General features: G+C 47.5%; 1 protein-coding gene across 2 annotated transcripts in view; it reads left to right on the top strand.

Moving 5' to 3' along the window:
• The window catches only part of PLCZ1 (phospholipase C zeta 1), a 1796998-nt gene that overhangs the window by 601097 nt on the left and 1176447 nt on the right, over window positions 1–19454 (top strand). For both annotated transcript variants that reach the window (XM_069628396.1, XM_069628395.1), the window contains one exon: window positions 11325–11477. In XM_069628396.1, the coding sequence (XP_069484497.1) occupies window positions 11325–11477 (153 nt within the window). The remainder of the gene's footprint in view (window positions 1–11324; window positions 11478–19454) is intronic.

Below are 19454 nucleotides of genomic sequence, written 5' to 3'. Positions count from 1 at the left end.
GTGTACTGAGAGGGTTAGAGAGGTCAGCAGAGATTAGCACATCCGGAGTGTGCCTGGCTGAGTGAGTAGGGTCAGAGGGAAGAATGGCGAGGGAGAAAGAATCAGAGGTTACGGAAGAGTAAGGCCGCCTCAGGAGAGTCTAGATGGATATTGAAGTCTAAGAGGAGAAGAAGCTAAGTGGTAGAAATCAGTAGAGAAGAGGTGAGGTCGGCCCATTTGGATAGGAAGAGGGAGGCTGGCTCAGGGGTGCTGTAGATAGTAGCAAGAGTGATAGAAAGGCCTTGCAGACAAGACCTTCAAAGGAGTAGTAGGATTGGATAGGTATGACAGAGGCAGGGATCCATTCAGGGAAGACAAGGGCAACCCTGCCTCCTGGCCACTTTTCCTGAATAGGGGTTGGGTTTGTCAGGCTCCCGTAAGCACGCCAGATCCTCAGCCTTGGCGGTCTCATAATTTTTTGGGAATCTCCAAAGCCCTGTGGTCCGTTGACATGAACGCTTTGTCTCTGTTTGGGTTTATCAGACTCCTGAAAACTGATAGGTTTCCCTAGCCTTGACAGTCTCTTAACTTCTCTGGGCTCTCTGAAACCTGAATGGCCTATTGACAGGGTCACTTTCTTTATGCTGGGGACTCTCAGGCTCTAGTAACCTTGCTGGTGTCCCAGCCCTTGTAGTCTCATAGTTTCACAGGGCTCTCTGAAGCCCTGTAGTCCTTTGATAGATTTGCTTTCTCTCTACTCAGGTTTATCAGGCTCCCATAACCTGGCCCGTGTTCCCAGCCTTGACAGTCTCTTAGTTGCTTGGGGCTCTAGAAGCCCTATGGGTTCTTGACAGGCTTGCTTTCATTATGCTTCGGTTTGAGGTTCCTGTAACCTCGGCTTCTCCAACCTTGATGGTCTCTAAAGTTCTCAAAACTCTATATGCTCGAGTTTATCAGGCTCCCGTTAGCTCTGCTTCCCAAGCCTTGATAGTCAATGTTTGTACCTCTAATTTACGTCTTCTGGTCAGGAGCTTTCGTGTCCGCACTGTTGTGCAAATGCACTTCTCGTGTTGAGCTCCAGGATCTGGGCTCTCCTCTGCACTCTGGTCTCAGCTTTGGTTACCGGGCTCCAAGTCCACCTTAGCGCTCTTATCATTGCTCCACCTAATGAGACAATCACTCTTCCATCTCCGCCTCACTCCTAACCTGGGCTCCCCCGTCGGTCAGCATGCCACTCTTCCAGCATTCGGCTAGTGGTTACCTCACCCTTCACCCCACCGCTGGTTCCACGGTCTTGGGTGGCTCTGCCCCTCCAGGATGTTTTCCCTACAGAGGCTTGCCTCTGCATGAGAGTCACTTCCCTCCCTGCGTAGGAGTTTCCATTCCATTCACAGTTCCTCCTATGTTTATGTACGTCATCACAAACAAAAAGGGTCTGTCCTTCTTCTTTGACTATGGCGCTCAGACACAATACAGCATTATTATTATGGTAATTACTGAGCACGGGCCTAGCTTTGAGAAGCAACAGAGCAGTTTACAGAGGTAAACACCAATACAGATACATAACGGAGTGCTTTACAGGGGTGTACAACATTATAGATGCACACAGAGCGCTTTTCAGTAGAAACGAGCAAATCAGGTTGGGCGGTGGGTGACATTATAGTGGGTGACCTCCTTGAAGAGGTGGGTCTTGAATTATTTTCTGAATTGTAGGAGTGTGGGGGAGAGTCTGATGCCGGTGGGGAGGTGGTTCCATAGTCTTGGGTAATAGGCAGAGAACGCTTGTTTTCTTTACTTGAATCAGAGGAATGTCACTGGTTGGTGGAGTCAAAACAGAAGTAAAAACAGTTTTTCAAAGTCCCATGTAGGCAGACAATGTATTCCGGACTGGGAGTTCCCTATCGGACTGGGAGTCCTTGTCCCTGAGAGAGGAGTCACTCCGAGTGAGGTCCCACTTGCCCACTTGCCCAGACCCCTAGTGAGTGTCTTGCAGAGCAGGTTCACCTCCCTAGCCTCACAGGGGTGGCTCTCCTCTGGAGAGAAGGGGCAAATTGACCAGATTCATCACACACCCAATAGAAATCGCCTTTATCTGTGCCTGTATTTTTGGTTGGAGACAGGAGATAAAATAATTAGCAATGGCTTCTTGAGCAATCTCATCAGATTTAGTTATGCCTGAATGTTGGGTAAATGCTGTTTTCAAGTGGTCCAAATAGTCTGCTGGGGATTCTCACATTCTCCATGGAATTGCCTGGCTTCCCCCATTGGACTTTCTGGGGCATATCTCTGGAATAGCAGCTATAATATTATTCCGAGCCTGATCCATTACACCCACTGTGCCATGGTCAGCTTCCAGCCAATTGACGTACTTTACCAACCCCTTCCTAAACTCCCAAAGCATAACCACTCTGATGAGCTGGTTCATGTCAGCCCCTGAAGGGTTATTGTGAGGAGCTCCACAATAAAAGGTGTGTCTCCTCCCGTATGTTTGGGAACTCTTTGGTCAAATATGTTAAATCTCTAGGTGACCCTGGAACATTGGCAGTGACCAATCCATTGCCATCTCCCTCATGACCAGATGCCCTGGAACCAGCCTAAAGGGCACTTGAAAAACCAAACTATATTGTCCATAGCTAGTACCACCCCCTGTCAAAGAGAGAGTTTAAGAGACAGGGGAATGGGTATCTGTGCAAATTTACAACCTGCAGCCCCTCCTACTATAAGGAGGTGGGTTCGTAAGTGGTTTTTGCAGGTTTAAATGTCAATGGTACTGGAGCTAGCTGAGGTGGCAGATGGGGACCCTGAGCAGTTACCGGAGCCGGGGTGGTCAAAACAACCACTTGAGCTTCCTGAACCAGTGTGTGCTTATTAGTGAAAATGTCTTTCAGATATAATGATGTCTTGTCATCCTGCTTGTTGTCTATAATCTATTGAGAAATCAAGTAGGAAGCCTTAACAGTGTCAGTCATTACCTGATTTCTCAAATACTTAATTTGACCCTTTAATCTCTCATTAGAAGCCTTCATCCCCCAGCACTTTGAAACATTGTTGGTCTGTAGCCTCCTCAAACCACATAGCATATGCCCCCATTGCCTTGGTCCTAGTTCCGCTTTGCCTGTTTCTAAGGGATGATTCAAATCCACTAATCACCCCAAATGGAAAGTCCCTTCTAGTGGTAACCTGGTACATCCATTATCCTGCATAAAATGCTGACAAACTTTGAGAAACGTGCTTGTGACACTGTTAGTTATAGTTAGAAATGATATAATGGGTAGGTGTAATCTTAGGTGGCACTGGCACCTGCTTCCAATGCCCTTTGCCCATGTATGTCCCTTATTTGAATGCCACTCACACACTCACACAAAAAATGTTCATCCCTGATCCATGCATACTGTGACTCCACTTTCTGTGTGAACCTAAAAGGGAGATTTTTTTTCTTTTTACAGGGTCATTGTATAGCGGTCATAAAAGGGTTTGGGGCACTCTCTTTGAACTCACCTTGCCTGACCCTATTTGAATGGGCTACCACAGTTGTCTGTTCCTTATTTATTATCCAATTATCTGATTTTATTTTCTCCCAGTTTGCTAGATATCAAACCAGATTATGAGATGTGGCGAGCCAGATATAGGAGACAAAGATGAAGACATGATTCAAACAGACCATTACTAGAAAAATGAGAGAATAACCCGTCACTAGCCCATATTGTTACAATTAAATCCCTATGCTACAAAACAATAAAAAGGGTGCTCATCAGGATGTCACAAAAAAAAGTAAAGTCCTCGGTACAAACCCTAAAATGACCTATCACTAACCTACTCTGCAAAGAAAGAAAACAGAAAAGAACTCTAAACTGATATTTTTCTTGGGGAACTTCGCACATGGGACTTTATTGGAGTCTTGTTTCTAATGTAAGGAAGGCATGGCATGGTAAGAGTAGAGACCACAGTTCAAGGGTGTTTATTAAACTTTCAGAAGGGGTTGAGAAACACCTATCTAAACCTAAATCTACGCATGGGAGCAAGCTATGATCATCAAATGATTAATAATGCAGTCATAGTGGAATCTTGTCAAAATAAAAGGGCCTGTACTTAAAAAGCCTATTGCCAATCCTTAACGCTAATTTACAAATAGTGCGGGGTAATGTTCATCAAAAAGAAGAAGTGTTCACAAAATGATAGGTAAGTATGTTCGGGCCGTTGGCCTCCCTTCCCCACATTTTCAGCACGAGGCAAGGTGGTTCACTCGAGCCAAGCACACACTCTGGCTTCTCCAACATGAGTATACAGTTCTATTTCCAACATCAGGGCCTTCTGTGTCCAAGTCTCTTTTCCCATCAAAGTCTCTTGATTCAGAGGGCCTAATGTACAAAACAAAATAGAAAGTTATTTTCTTCTTACAGTTTTCTGATTCGGGTGTCTCACCCTGGATCCCCCTCAGCCGGGCTCAGATATCTTTATTACAAAAACAAAATTCCAACATTAAATACCCCTCTTCTGGGCTCATATCCCATTATTTGCTCTGGTGACTCACGGTTCACCTCGAATCCCCGTCAGCCAGGTTCAGATCCCTTCTTTGTATTTAGTCTCCCTCAGCTGGGCTCGGACCAATTGCTGCTTCACTGTACACTTATCGAAGACTTTAGAATGTGCACAGGGTTTAGCTTGACCCGTTGCAGAACCACTTTGATATAACGTTCCTTTTTCACAATATAGTTCCCATTCATTTGGATGCCTAACAGAGACCTTTGAATGGGCTCCCACGTGGCGCCGGACCACTCTGTACACAATATCTAATTTATGACTTTCAAAGTACATTCATTCCTTTGGTTTCAAATTGTTCCTGCCACTCATCTCATGCACTTCAAACGCAGTTCTTTGTGGATTTCTTCATACAATGTTGCCACTTGCAACCTTGGTTCAAAGATAAACTGGTTTCGTATCAGCCTTTCCGACTCACCAACTGTGTAGCTTTTACTGGTGCGGCTATGTTTGTAGGAGCCAAGGACAGTACCACAGCCGCAATCGCTCCCCCATGCCTGGGTTATCAACACAGGAGCACCCTGGATACCTTCGATGCTTAGTGTAGGTTTGTTCAGCTTCATTTCCCGGTTTTAGGCTTCTCACTTTCCAAGTTTCCTGAAAGTAATGGTTTAGAGAGGTCCATGGCACTTCCCTCCTAGCAACCCTCTCCGGTCTCGCGCCTTTCTTCTTGTATTAAACTGCCATCTTGAAACTGCTGCGTCCTCATGTGCTTTTCCACGCTCAGAGTGTGTTTCCATGCTCTGCCTTTTATCCATGTGAGGAAGTGTAATAGGAGTCAGGTGTGTGTGTAATGATCAGTAATTGCATGACCATGGTGTCGGGAAAGGGGTGGGAGGTTGAACTTCCAGGTATCCTACCTGGTAGGATGGGCAAAAGGTGTTCCAGGGAAGGGGATACCGCATATCACCCTTTGATGTCCCACTTGCACTCCCCAATGACCCCTCATCCAGGTGATCCTCCCACACTTGTCCACCCCCAAGAACTGGATCCAAAAGCGATGGCCGTGTCCTGGCCACCTGGATGACAGATGCCCAGGGACTAGCGGTTGAGACAACTTCAGGTTGCTCACACTAATCACCGAATGGTGCATAAAGTCTCTGGAAACTCTTAATGAAGGTCCCTTCACAGAAAACATGTGTGTCCCTTAAAATTCAAAGTAAATTATCTTTTAAAATCTACAAAATGTCACAAACAAGTTTTTTCAATGAGGTCTCAGACAGGTACCTGCATTTATCCTGTCTTTGGGGATATTAGAGTTTGTCCATTAGGTCTCGGAATTTCAATTTACAAGAATGCTGATATCTAAGTGTTCCTGAACTTTCTGGGTCTACAACCTCAGATAGGTGGTGGGCTTCTCCAGGCTCACTTGTGTTAGTTCCTCTTAGGACTACTGATCTTTAAGGCCTGCATGTGTGTGATTCACATTTTTGTACTGTACCTGTATATTTTCTTCATTGTATTTATTGACTTATTCTTGTCGTGTACCTGTACTACATCTGCTCATATCGTGTAACCTTTTAACCTAAGCCTTGCATATCTTGTAACTGCTGCACCCTGATACCCCCGGGTCTGGTGGCCATTATAAATGAATAAACAAACAAACAAACATGTGCTTCTCTCCCTGGCTGTTCCGTGTTTAATCTCTCTCGGGATATGGCTGTCATGGTCCTTGTGGTTTCTTGGTTTATATTTTGACAATTGTATGTTTCTCTTTCTTTGCAATTGTGTAGGGTATGGGCTTCTTCGGCCCGTTTTTTTGGTGGTTGCACGGAAGTTATGGGCGTGTCTTGCACCCTCAGCTCTTAGGTTGGCACTTTGCAGGCTTTGGGGCTTTTCGACCCATGTGATTCTTTGATTAGCCTCTCGCAGGCTATGGGTGTTGGCGGGTGTAACGCTCACCTGTTATCCACGGGGACGTCACTCAGCCTGTTCTGACCTCCTACGACCCCGAACCCTTCCCTGGAGTCTACTTGACTAGAGACTGGGCCCGAAACACGGATTGGTAGAGCTTAACTCTCGATTGTCTCTGCGTGCTTGACCCCCTTCTTTCCCAGGGTCCAACCCTTCCCCTTGGTCCACTCCTCACCTTGTTTTCTTGTGTAGTGTGCTCTCCATCCTGCTTTCAGCGCAGGGGTGCGTTGATTGATGCGGGCCCATTGCTGCCTAGTTACTTCACTGGCGTGAGCCCGACGGGTAAGTATAATGAGTCTTATGAACAGTTCTATAAATCTTGTTCCTTTCCTTCCTTAGATGATGGACGGGGTCCGGGGATGGCAGCGGACTGCTGATGTGAGTAACACTAAAGGTGAGTGAGGGCGCGATGCACGGTGCGACCTCTTCGTACTTTGTATTTAACAGAGTTAGTATCTGTGTCCTTTTAGGTGCCGCGATGTTTCAGCGTGGATGCCAGTTAAGAAGAAGAAACGCGGTGAGTGAGCACGGTATGCGGCGCCTCTGGAGGCCTTCCACGCTAACCTGGTGTATCTTTTCCCTCTTGCAGATTGATGAGATGCTCCGGAGATAAAGTTCCCCCCGAGCAGCTTGGATTCAGGTAAGCGTTTGAATCTCATACAGTCTTTCAAGTAAGCGAAGATTTGCAGAATGCTTACTAATGTCTTCTTCTCTGTTCTTTCCCTTTTCTTAGGAAGCGGCGTGCAGAGAGGAAAATGACACCGCCGGAGTTGCCCACAGGACTGGAGAAGCGATGGATGTTGGGTGGATGCTCTGCAAGGTAAGGCTATTCCTAATGGTGTTCTTGTTCTTGCAGGTGCTGGGCGCAGAAGAAAGGAGCAGGGCTTCTTGAGACCGATCCGAGCACGGTGCAGAGAAATGCAAAGCGTGTTTCTCGGCCTGGGCATGGCTTAAATAGTCTGGGTATCCCAGGTATCCCTGGGCTGAACCACACCCAAAAGGCTAGATTGCATATGCAGTTCTAGGAACCGGAATATGTGAGGGCATACGTCTTGTCCCACCTATGCCTACAAGTCCAATGCTCACTGCCATCCTAAGGAAGTGTGTGAGCCTGGTGCCACAAGCGCCAAGTCTGACTCCAAGTGGGTTTTGGAAGGATGGAGAGGCCCTTAGAGGCCATGTAGGTGATCGTGGCCTGACTCCAGCCTGACATCTCGGAGGGCTGGGGGCATGAATCATGACCGTGGGCTTCCTGGTTTCTCCGTTTGTCTGTCGTGGACGATGGGCATCTCTCATCACTTCCCATTTTCGTTTGGTCACTTTCGGGCTATGGGCTCTTCTAGTCCATGGCAGAGTCTTGAATTGTCTCTTGTGGGCTATGGGCATGTCTCCCTCCTGCTGTTCATCAATTGGCCCTTCTCGGGCTATGGGCTCCTTGAGCTCCTGTACCGCATTATAGCAATGCACCAAACCCATGCAGTGGTGCTGCATGAAAAAAAATGCTAAATACTCTTACACTCCCTCCTGCTGTTCATCAATTGGCCCTTCTCGGGCTATGGGCTCCTTGGGCCCCGATAGTAAATGGATCGCCCAACTTGGGCTTCGGCCAGGGATAGTTTCCCCATTTGGCAATTGCCATCCGCGCTGTACCCAGACCTGTTTGCCTTTGTTGGTGGACGGAGCTCTCTGCTTCAGCAGCCCCATCATACTGGAGTCTCCGCCTTTGTCAGAGCTCTGACATCCTTCTGTAACCTTGGATTATGTCTTGCGTAGATCTCCTCGTTTGAGCACTCCACTCGGCTATGTTGTGCTTGGCAGATGTTCACCTCCTCTCTGGCTCTGTGGCTATATTTATGTTCCTCCATGGATTTGAAGAAACAACCTAATTGGTCTGGGTGTTCAGTGAAAGGTGCCCATATCCAGATCAGAAACCCAGCCTCTCACCTTAAAGAAACCCTATATCTAATGGTCCTGCTTAGTCCTCATATATCCCACAAACATGTTGGCTGCAAGTAAAGGCGGTGGATGGTTGTTTCGTTCATCAGGGCATTCATTGTCTCTGGGGGTACAGGCGGCTCACCCACAATGGGATCCCACTTGCCCTGTGGCTTCCCCTTGTGGAGAATGGACAAATTCCCTGGATTTGTCACACAGATTGCAAGAAAGGCAAGTGGCCATTGCCAGCCCAGAATTACCAGAGAGTAAACGCTTACTGGACCAGAATTAACAGAAATGAAAACTGCTAAGACTGCAAGTTCGGCAGTGGTCCCGCCTTGTATGACAAGTCTGAGTCACTGTGATAAAACTGCCAATACTTTGCTGGATCAATGTCCGGACACAACGAATATAGACCGCCAATATCATGATAATCAACCAGGCAAAGATGGACAACAAAATTAAATGATCAACCCATATTAGCATAAACCTGAAATAAATCAGCATCTTTTTTAGTCATCATGAAAAGCCCTAAGCTCTCCTGAGTGACCCATGCTAGCACACCACTCACACCAACCTTCTTTTGACTACCCCCTAGAGTTTTTTCTTTAAACAGGACTACTTACCTCTTAGTCTGGTGTGCACTGGGGCTTTGTGAGAAGAGGGGAAACTCATGTTCGGCGGAGCTCCTGCTTTGCGCGACCGGTCAGAGACTCTGCTCCAAAACTGTTGGAGAAGCCAGGCTCATACATCAATATAGGTTTATAACAAACACCCATTATATACTGGTACTTGTTTCATGGCCCTGGGTGGTCCTATCATATGCCCTTCTAGTATATACATATGACAGGTTATTTCAAACTCAATAACAAACACCCAGAATTACTTATAGCCACAGACTCATGGACTCTTGTGACCAAACAAAACACACAAACTCAGCCAAGCCCCTTATACATACAGGAATACCACAAAAGCGGTCCCTGTGCATTGGCACATAGTCACATAGTCATGGACTGATTGATAAATCCATGCAGGCATGCACACCTATAAGCACCGTGAACTACACACCCCAATGCCCACAAAGGAATGCTCCGGTGAATAGTCAGTTAGTGGGTGGTGTCATTTCTAACTATAAGCACCCCCAGCAACCAAAGTGCGTATGTACAAAGTATTATCCATGCACAGTCTTAGGCGAGGGTGAGTGATGGCAGTGTGCTGGAAGCAGCTTTCATGTCACTTGTCTGCACTGGAGCATGAACTCTCACGATGATACATGATGGTACTCGTACCGCATGACATATTTTTCACCGTATAACAAGGTCCAACCATTATATGCAAGGTACTGGTGACATATTCCCAGTTACTCCTACATTCAAAAAATCCAATGGTGGCATATGCCTACTATGCCCTAATAATCCTATCATATGGTGTGTACTATCATGATATTCACAAATATGTTCACTATATTTTGGTGCTGCCTCACTCAGCCAAGGACTCCCACCACCTGTACCTATGTAGTTGCCCCTAATATGCATTGGCAATAAATGCATTTGCCAGCTGGTTCTATCATATGCTCGGCTCCTTGCAATTTACAGAATGGCAGGCATTCCCATCGTATACCTATGTCTATGGGGGTCATTACGAGGTTGGAGGTAGCCATGGCGCTAGCAGCTCCATGGCTACCCCCATACCGCAGACCGGGTCCGAGTTCCCTGAATGGGGAAATACAAGGCCATTCCAACCTGGGAGGGCCCGGTATTTCCCCATTCAGGGAACCCTGACCCGGTACTTCCCCATTCCCATTTCAGCCCCTATAGGGCTCAATGTGAATGGGGAACATGCTAACAACGGGCCTGTTAATAACGGGCCCGTTGTTAGCATGCTGCTTTGCTTGCGGGACCCGCTAAGGTTGCCTGGATTTACCAAGCGTCCTTACCGTGTCCCGTGAGCAAACCTCGTAATGCGGTGGTAGGGGTTTAACGGGGCCGGCAGCTGTACCGGCCCCGTTAAACCTGTACCGCCAACCTCGTAATGACCCCCTATGTCTTATGTAGCAGTTAATCTATTCAATGTTGAAATATTTCTATCCTACAATGGGACTCCAGAATCTTCCCATACTGCTTGTTTTATAAAACTATTCATAGTGTAATGTATATCATAATATCACCAATCTCCTATTGATATTGTCATGGGCTAAAGGTCTGTCTGTTTTGATTTTAATATGTCCATTACAACAATATCTTAGTACCACATAAAAGTCCTTCTTGACCTCTTAACCAGTCAGGATTTTGGAAATGCAGTCAGTAACTAGTCTGACTTCAGAAGCAGCCAGTGAAGAAACAGCAATTAAATATCCGTGCAAGATTTCTTTCAGGAAGACACTCCAACCTGATTTAACCCAGAACAATGGAGCATAGAATATGGAACAATGCTTTTACTTTAGTAAAGAAAAACGTCTCCATTAACATTGCACTGATCGAACGCTGATGCTAAAACAGTTCCAGTTCAACCCAGTTTACAATTAAAATGATTTCCTCATAAAGACAACCTAGTTATTTAAATACTAAAAAAAGAAACTACATTTACTTTGCTAACACGTTTTGTGTCCTTTTCTCATCATTAAACTAACATGTTTTACTACAACACCACAACTCTAAAACTTCTATTGCTACTACCACTTTGTGCTCATAGACTTCCAGACCATTGGAGGGGCATTATAGCTTGGGATAATGATACTCTTCTCATATGTGGCCATGGACTTCTAATCCCATAACTTGGGAGCGGATCCTTATCCTGCCGCAATGATTCCTCCCTCGGTCTACAAGGCTATAAAAGTTCATTCTGGGATGATGTGTGTTAATGTTCATGACTTCTGAATGAAGGTTATTTTATATGCAAAGGTATGCATTTCATTTATCAATTAGTTTGATGACAATGATTCTGCGATTCTGTTACAGAAATCACCGTACCCCATCATACTGTCTGTGGAGAATCACTGCAACCCCAGTCAGAAGGATGTAATGGCGGTTCACCTGAAAAATATTCTGGGTGACATGTTAGTTACTCAACCGCTTCGCAAAGATGGCGAGTATGTTTTGCCATCCCCTGAGGTGAGTGATGAAGAGTCTTTCTTGAGTTTCCTTCTCAGAAGATGCTGCGATGATCATACAAAGGATTTTAGTTGGACATGAATTATTAAAATAAATACTTAGAACTGTGTGGCCGTCTTCCCACTTGACCTAAACACAGAATGTTTACAAAAAGCATGCTCCTGAGCCAATATTTGTCAACATTGATCCATATTGAACTGTCCGCACTCAATTTAGGGCTTTTCATCAAGTTTGGTGAAAGTCATGTAACGTGAGAAAAGTTATAGTGAAAAGCCATGCTTTCAATTCAACAAGCCCTACAATTCAAATCAGAATTTTAGCATTCTAATAATGATAATAGCTAGTTTTTATGTAGCGCTACACACCTGCCGGTATCTGAGTGCTGCTATAACAGTTGTTATTATTAACCCACTGTGTGGTACTCAACGTATTGACCTTAGAAGGATTAAAGGCTGAGTTGGCCCTGCCATGATTCTAACCTGCGTCAGCAGGCTACGCACGGATGTCAGAACGAGCGCTCAACTCCCTGTGCTATCTGACCGGCTGTGGTATACTACCACAATACACACAATTAGCTAGTGGTGTGTGAAATCTAAATTCCACAGTCAAAAGTGTGTGAAAATAAAATCATACATTTTCAAATCACCAAATTGCTAAATTAGGAAATCATGTCAATTACACACTTGATGAACATGCAGAAAAAATGCTAATTTGTAGGATTGTTTTCCTTCCAGTATAAATTGGAAACTAATTTTGAGCTTTAACTCATTTTGATGAAATATTGTAATTAATAAATTATGTACATTAGTGGAAAAACATGTGTATATGTTAAATTTCGTTGTCTGAGAAAATCTCCAGTAAATTCTGCACAACATGTGCATTTGGTAAAAGTTTCCCTGCCCCCAGATGTCGACATGTCCCCACTGAAGGATGATGAGGACACACATGCTGGTGACCACTTGCTGACACACAGTGACCATCCTGAAGGCAGGGACAGACGTCTTGTTAGGCAAGAATTGATTTCGAACTTCCTTTAAGGACATCTGATTTCGCTTACCTTACACAATTGTATAGAGTTGCATAGTAAATCTGTCAGATCCACTCAAAGATGACTGTGCTCACATCTGTTCAAGTGTATGTGTGCTCACATTTCCATTACATTAAACACACTTGCCCTTCCACCTCCCTCATCCCCAACACCCTTGTCCTCCCACCTCCCTCGTCCCCAACATCCTTGCCCTCCGACTTCCCTTGTGCCTGGTATGAGTTTCACTGAAATTCTGATATCATTTTCAGGACCTCTTTGGCATGGCAGCTTGCTCTGTCTCCGCGCGTACCACATTTCTTTAAGAGCGGCAATGGGTGCTGCATGGTAGTGAACCATCTGTGCGGGTGACGGAAGTCAAAGGCTCAGACTCCTGGTCCCGAAGATGTTGCAACATTAGGAGCAGGATATTTTGCTTGGTCTCGGCACCTCCAGAGATTGCCTCAGCGAGCTTCCTGACACTTTGGCCCTCTACAGTGTTTTATGACATTGCCGCTGATAGGTGGTGGCGCCGCTGATCCATGGCCCTATGGGATGGTCCCTACATGGCGTCCCTTATTGCCTGCAGCTATTTCAGTTGCATCTCAGCAATGCTCTCAACATGCTCTTTGCGCTGCTCGATGGCATTGAGCCTCCTCCACATGCCTTCTAGGGTATGCTGTGGCACACTTGCAGGGGTGTGTGCAGGGCTGGAGCTCTCACTCAGGTACCTATATCTCCTACCACCTGTATCTACTGGTCTAATGCCATCATCATAAATCCTGGTGTCATCGGATTGATGGAATAAGTGAGGAGGGGGAGCCAGGGTCAGGAGAATGGTTGCATGTGTGACCTCATGGATAGCCGGTGTGAAATGGGAGTCATCACCAGTCTCCACAGGAGCCTGCAGACTACGATTGTTGGCATCAGGTGGGGCTGTGGCATCGGCAGCTGTGTAGAACATGATGGCAGCTGGGGGTGGCACAGCATTGGCATCACTGTCAGTGATGGTGGCGTCATTGCCCTCACTTAGATTGATGGTGCCAGAGTGGCTGGTTTGTGCAGCTGGCATGATGCTACTAATGAAAGATGTGCTTTGGCTGAGGTCTTCTTGAGTGTGCCATGGCTGCAGGGCACAAGGGTGGTGGCAGAGGTACTTGCAGTTGTACTTGCGCCCACAGATGAAATGGGCCCAGCTTCATCTCCCTGGTTGGACGGTGTACCTGTTTGGTGATGTTTGATATGCAGTCAGTCATCATGTGGACTGGTACATGACATTGCAAGACACTTGTGCACTTTTGAGGATGCTGACCAAGGCTAAAGGAGTTCGGGTGGGTTAATGTGCAGGAGGATGTCTACCCAGTACGCTATTGCAACATATAGCCTATGAGGGGCACACCTTGCAGGATCTGAGGACTGATTCTCATTTGACATGGTGTTTGGTGTGCAGTCCCCCTTGTGTGTTGCTCTATGGGGTAAATATGTGACATTGGCAGGGTAGTTTGTCAGGTACCCCACACAACACTTGAGAGGTTGGACTAGGTTTAGGAGAGGGCCTCATTGGCAGATTGTCTTGATCATATGGCATCACATGTGTCAGCCATTGATTGGTGTTGGCTTGGGTGGTGTTATAATGTATCTTGTGTAAATAGTAGAATGTTCCAGGTTAGGAGTTGTGTGAAGTAGTTATAATTCTATATGAAGCGTTATGTGGTAACTAGAATGTAAATATGGAAATGCTCTGTGATGCAGCCAGGAGTCCAATGGAGTGTTATGGGTCGATAAGGATTCCGACCTCAGTCGTTGCTATTTCTGTATGGAGGAAGGCTGTGCTGGGGGGGTGCACATAACAGACCTAAAATAAATACGGTGGAAAGCGTTACTCTTTGTGTGGACATCCTTTCTTTCATTTGGCAACAAGGATCCTAGAATTGTTTGCAGAACCCCCGTCACCCCACACCAGTACACCCGGTTCAGGGGCTACCAAAGCCGCTCTGCCTAGCAATGCCATAGCAGCGGCTGATGAGGAAAAGTAATAGAAGCTCCACAATCCTCTCTGCCTCGCAGGGCATTGCAGTGGCCAACGAGGGAAAGTGAACTGTCATCGCTGGAATTGCCTACCTGTCTATGTGAGGAGCATCCGCAACCAAAGGTGTTCTGAAGACCCTCCCACCGCCAAGTGCAGTACGGTCCTGACCCGTACTCCGGTTCCGGAACCAAGCTCCCTAAATGAACCTGAATGGAGGCCCCAGATGCGTAGGAAATGACCTGACCGAGGGCGTCCTCATTATGGCACCATGTGCATGCGTTCAGTGAATCACGCGCATGTGCGTGAATCTGCCTGACTTGGAGCACACGGACCTGAGCAAAAAGCGCATGTGCGAACCAGTCTCTCCAGCAAGAGTGTCATTTACTCACGGACAAATATAGAGACAAGGTTTCCTTGGCACAAGTCTTATGGGCAGTAATATAAAGTGTAAGAAAGGAGAAAGGATGTCTTGGTGGAAGAAAGTTGCCTTGGCACAACACTTATGAACCAACAAGATTGTGTTCACGCATGTTATATCCGCCTTGCGTCCCGCTACGCGGTGACACAAGGCGCTCAATAAAGGCACCGCCCCCGCGCCGTGGAGACAGTTCCGGGGCAAGCCAGCTCCATGACGGTGTCCGTGTATTTTGTGCTCCATCAGGAGCTGTGCAGCGAGGCCCACCCACGCGGGCCTACCTCTCTCTAATCCCCGCCGACGCCTCGGCCGTGACGAGAGGTACAACACTGGCGACGAGGAAAGCGAACACGATGGCACGCGTGCCGCCGCCAAACTGCTGATTAAAGCCTCGATCATTGGCAACATTTTTGGAAACACGGTGGGGGGGCACACAAACCCACACCCACCCAAAAAATAAATAAAAAATATATAGATATTGTTTTCCAAACATTTTTTTTTTCTTCTCAACATCATTCCTCCGAAAACCATACTAACCCGCTGACAACGTCGGATTGACCACGCCACACAGCCATACGGAGCCGGAGGTCATCTACACCGTGCAACAGGAACCTGGAAGGGGAGAAAGCACTCAATCATGCCCAGCACGTGGAAACACGCAAAGAAGGCTGAGGACTCCCACAGGGGCACGCCAGGGAAGACATCGATCCCCACACATGGCCAAGTGACTCTCAAACATGGCGACAGGCACATCCACCCCCAGGCCCGGCACACCATCCCGAATGGCCGCAAACCTGTCGATGTCCACGCCACAAACCCGCCCACAAGGTGGCTCTTCAGTGTCTCTCTATCCTTTTGACCAATACACTGACCCATCATCAGTTGGCCCAAGATGGCAATTGTGGCTACAAAAGTTTGAGATGGCAATGGAGTGTAAAGACATTACCACTGAAAGGAAGATGAAGGCGCACCTATTATTAAATGTTGAAGTATTACGCATCTTCAATTCACTGACCATCGACGAAAGCCTTGATGTCTACCAGCAGACTCCGGAAGTTGGCAATATCGTGTGAATTCACAGACATTGAGAAAGAAATACGTCGGCAACTCATAAACGGCATCCAGTCAGAAAAACTGAGAAGGATGGTACTGAGCGAGAAGGGCATTTCCTTCACCCGAATCCTTGAACTGGGCCGCCAGAGGGAACTAGCACACACCAGGGCAGCACATATGGGCACGACCCTTCAGAATCTACAGCCAGCCCTCACATCGGCCACCGTGGCCCATATCACGAATCGCCAACCCACAAGGGATGAAACCGGTGGGAACTACACACACCCAAGATGGCAGCCCCGAACACCAAGACCCACAGAATATGGGTTGGTGCGGAGGGCTTCGCCACGGAAGATGCAACTGCCCGGCTCAGGGAACAACATGCGGTGCATGTGGCAGGAAAGACCATTATGCCAAGGTATGCAGGTCGTCAAGTGTGCAACAACGGACACCACAAACATCCCAGGACAGGAGTGGGGGAAAGAAAAAAAAACAGGCCAACGCCCGGCAGATCGAAACCACAAACTCTTCCACAGAGGAGGAAGGAGATGATGCAGCACAGTTCCAACAGGACTCTGCGAAGGAGCAATGGAAGAAAGGAAGGAAGGTTTACTTGGTTTCCACCCTCAACCATGGAAACACGACACCAAAAAGAAAACTGAGAAGACGAAAATGCCAGGTAGTGATCCAGGGCCAGAACATACTGATGACCATAGACACCGGAACTTCGGTAAACGTGATGCCACTGACCACGTTCAAGACACTAGTGCCCCCACCGGACTTGAAAGCAACAGACATGTTACTATTTGCATACAGGTGCAAGACCCCCCGGCCGATAGTAGGCAGGTTCCGAACCACCCTCAGCCACAGTGAAAAATCACTGCAATCAAAAATCTGTGTGGTAAATGCGGGCATTGAATGCCTCCTAAGTGGAGATGCAGCAGAGGACTTAGGGCTGGTAAGCTTCATCTGTGAAGTGAATGACTCGCAAGAAGTCGAGAATGTGTTGGAGAAATACCCTAACCTACTCAAGGGCATAGGATGCCTGAAAGGAAAATCGATCAAATTACACATCGATGAGTCAGTCCAACCTGGAGCTTTGCGACACAGAAGAACGCCGTTCCACATCCGCAACCAAGTGGAAAAGGAACTAAGGGCACTGGAGAAAGCGTGCATCATCGAGGAAGTGAAGGGGCCCACGCCATGGGTCTCTCCTATGGTCGTCACAAAAAAGCCAAAACAACCTGGGAAGGTCAGAATATGCATAGACATGCGTCTACCCAACGAAGCAATCAAGCGGGAGCGCCATATCACCCCGACCCTTGATGAGATAGTGGCAGACCTCACCGGGTCCAATATATTCTCTAAGGTCGACCTGAATGCTGGTTATCACCAGCTGAAAATGCACCGGGACTCCCGGTACATAAGGACATTTTCAACTCACATTGGCCTACGCCGGTACAAGCGCCTGAGTTTTGGAATTTCCTCAGCCGCCGAGATCTTCCAGCAAACACTACAGGAGGTGATCGGAGACATACCCGGAGTCTTAAATGTCAGTGACGACATCCTGATCCATGCCAGCAACAAAGAACACATGAGAAGGCTGCATATGCTAGACAACAGGTTGTAAAGCGCAGGCCTGACAATACACAAAGAAAAATGTGAATTCCTGAAGGATGAAATCTCATTTTTCGGGTACACGTTCAATGGCACAGGCATCTCAGCGGACCCCCAGAAAGTGGCTGACATCCAAGCTGCCACACCTCCCACCATACCAATGGAGGTGCGCAGTTTCTTAGTTATGGCCACCGACTGTGGGAGGTTTATCCCAAATCTAGCCACGCTCTCAGAACTTCTGCGAGAACTTACAAAGGCCAACATGAAGTGGGAGTGGGGACCCGCCTGCCAAGAGGCTTTTGAACACATCAAAACGTCACTGTCAGCTGACACCACAATGGCCTATGGCCTATTACGACCCAGCACATCCCACTGAACTGTACGTGGACGCCAGCCCCGTGGACCTAGGAGCCATTCTCATCCAGGTGACGAACACGGAAGAGCAAATGCTAATTGCCTATGCCTCCAGGGCACTAACACCGACAGAGCAGCGATATTCCCATATCGAAAAAGAGGCGATAGCCGTACTATGGGGTTGTCACCACTTCCATCTATATCGGTACGTCGGAAATTTAAAACGTTCACAGATCACAAACCGCTGATCCCCATCTTCACGGGCACATCATCTCACCCCCCTGCCCGGATTGCCAAGTGGTTATTGCACCTCCAGAAATATGACTTTGAGCTGGCGTACCAGCCAGGCAGCGGCAACCCGGTAGACTTCCTCTCAAGACATCCGAGAGGATCAACACCAAAGGAGATCCATGTAGCAGAAGAGACGGAAGAGCATATCTGCCAGGTGGTACACGCCATGATGCCTCGAGCGATCAGCCTAGAGGACATAAGAGAGGCCAAGCAAAGAGACCCATGCTGCGATCGGATAAAGGACACGATCACCTCAGGGGAATGGAGGTCGTTCCTGCGAAACATCCACAACAAAACAGCAGAAGCTAAAGAATTCCTCTCGGGGATCTTCATGGTCTGACAGGACCTCTCCATCACGGAAGAAGGACTAATCCGAAGAGGAACCCGAATCATAATCCCCCTGAGCCTACAGGACAAGATCGTGGCTTTGGCACATGAGGGCCACCAGGGGGTGGTATGGACCAAAGCCTGTATAAGGCACCGGGTGTGTTTCCCCCAGATCAACGGAAAAGTCGAAAGGCTTATCAGCACATGCCTCCCATACCAAATAACAGGGCCTCCACCCAGTCCAGAGCCCATCCAGGCGGCTGTGCCAGGGTCCACCAGATGGGACGCCATAAGCATAGACTTTTGCAAAATAAAGGAAGGCACACACCTGCTGGTGGCAATTGACGACCACTCCAGGTACCCGGAGGTCGAGATCGTCAACTCCACGGCAGCAGAAGTCGTCATACCCGCGATCGAGAAAATGTTTGCGACGCATGGACTACCAAGAAGAATCAGGAGCGACAATGGTCCACCCTTCACGGGGGAAGAGTTCAAGAAATACCTTAAGGAACTCAACATACGATATCACCACATCATGCTGAGATGGCCGCAGGCAAACGGCGATGTGGAACGCTTCATGCGGACAATTAACAAAGTACTGCGCCTGTCACGCGTCAATGCCAGCCCATGGCAGGTGGACTTATACCGATTCCTACGGAATTACAGGGTCACACCCCACAGCACGACAGGGATACCGCCGGCGGACCTGATGTACGGCGCACTCATCAACTCCTTCATACCAAATCACCCGAGCCGTAGCCCAGACACGTTCAACCACAAGTGCACCGAATCAAGGAGGACGGGAGCCAACACCCACATGAGCAACAAAAGGCGTGCCAAGCAGTCCAATCACCGAGTTGGTGATCA

Source organism: Ambystoma mexicanum, chromosome 12, assembly GCF_040938575.1.
Source record: "Ambystoma mexicanum isolate Mex_15411 chromosome 12, UKY_AmexF1_1, whole genome shotgun sequence".
In the NCBI taxonomy this organism is placed as follows: domain Eukaryota; kingdom Metazoa; phylum Chordata; class Amphibia; order Caudata; family Ambystomatidae; genus Ambystoma; species Ambystoma mexicanum.
Note: the sequence above shows the minus strand (reverse complement) of the source record. Positions and strands in the feature narration are given on the sequence as shown.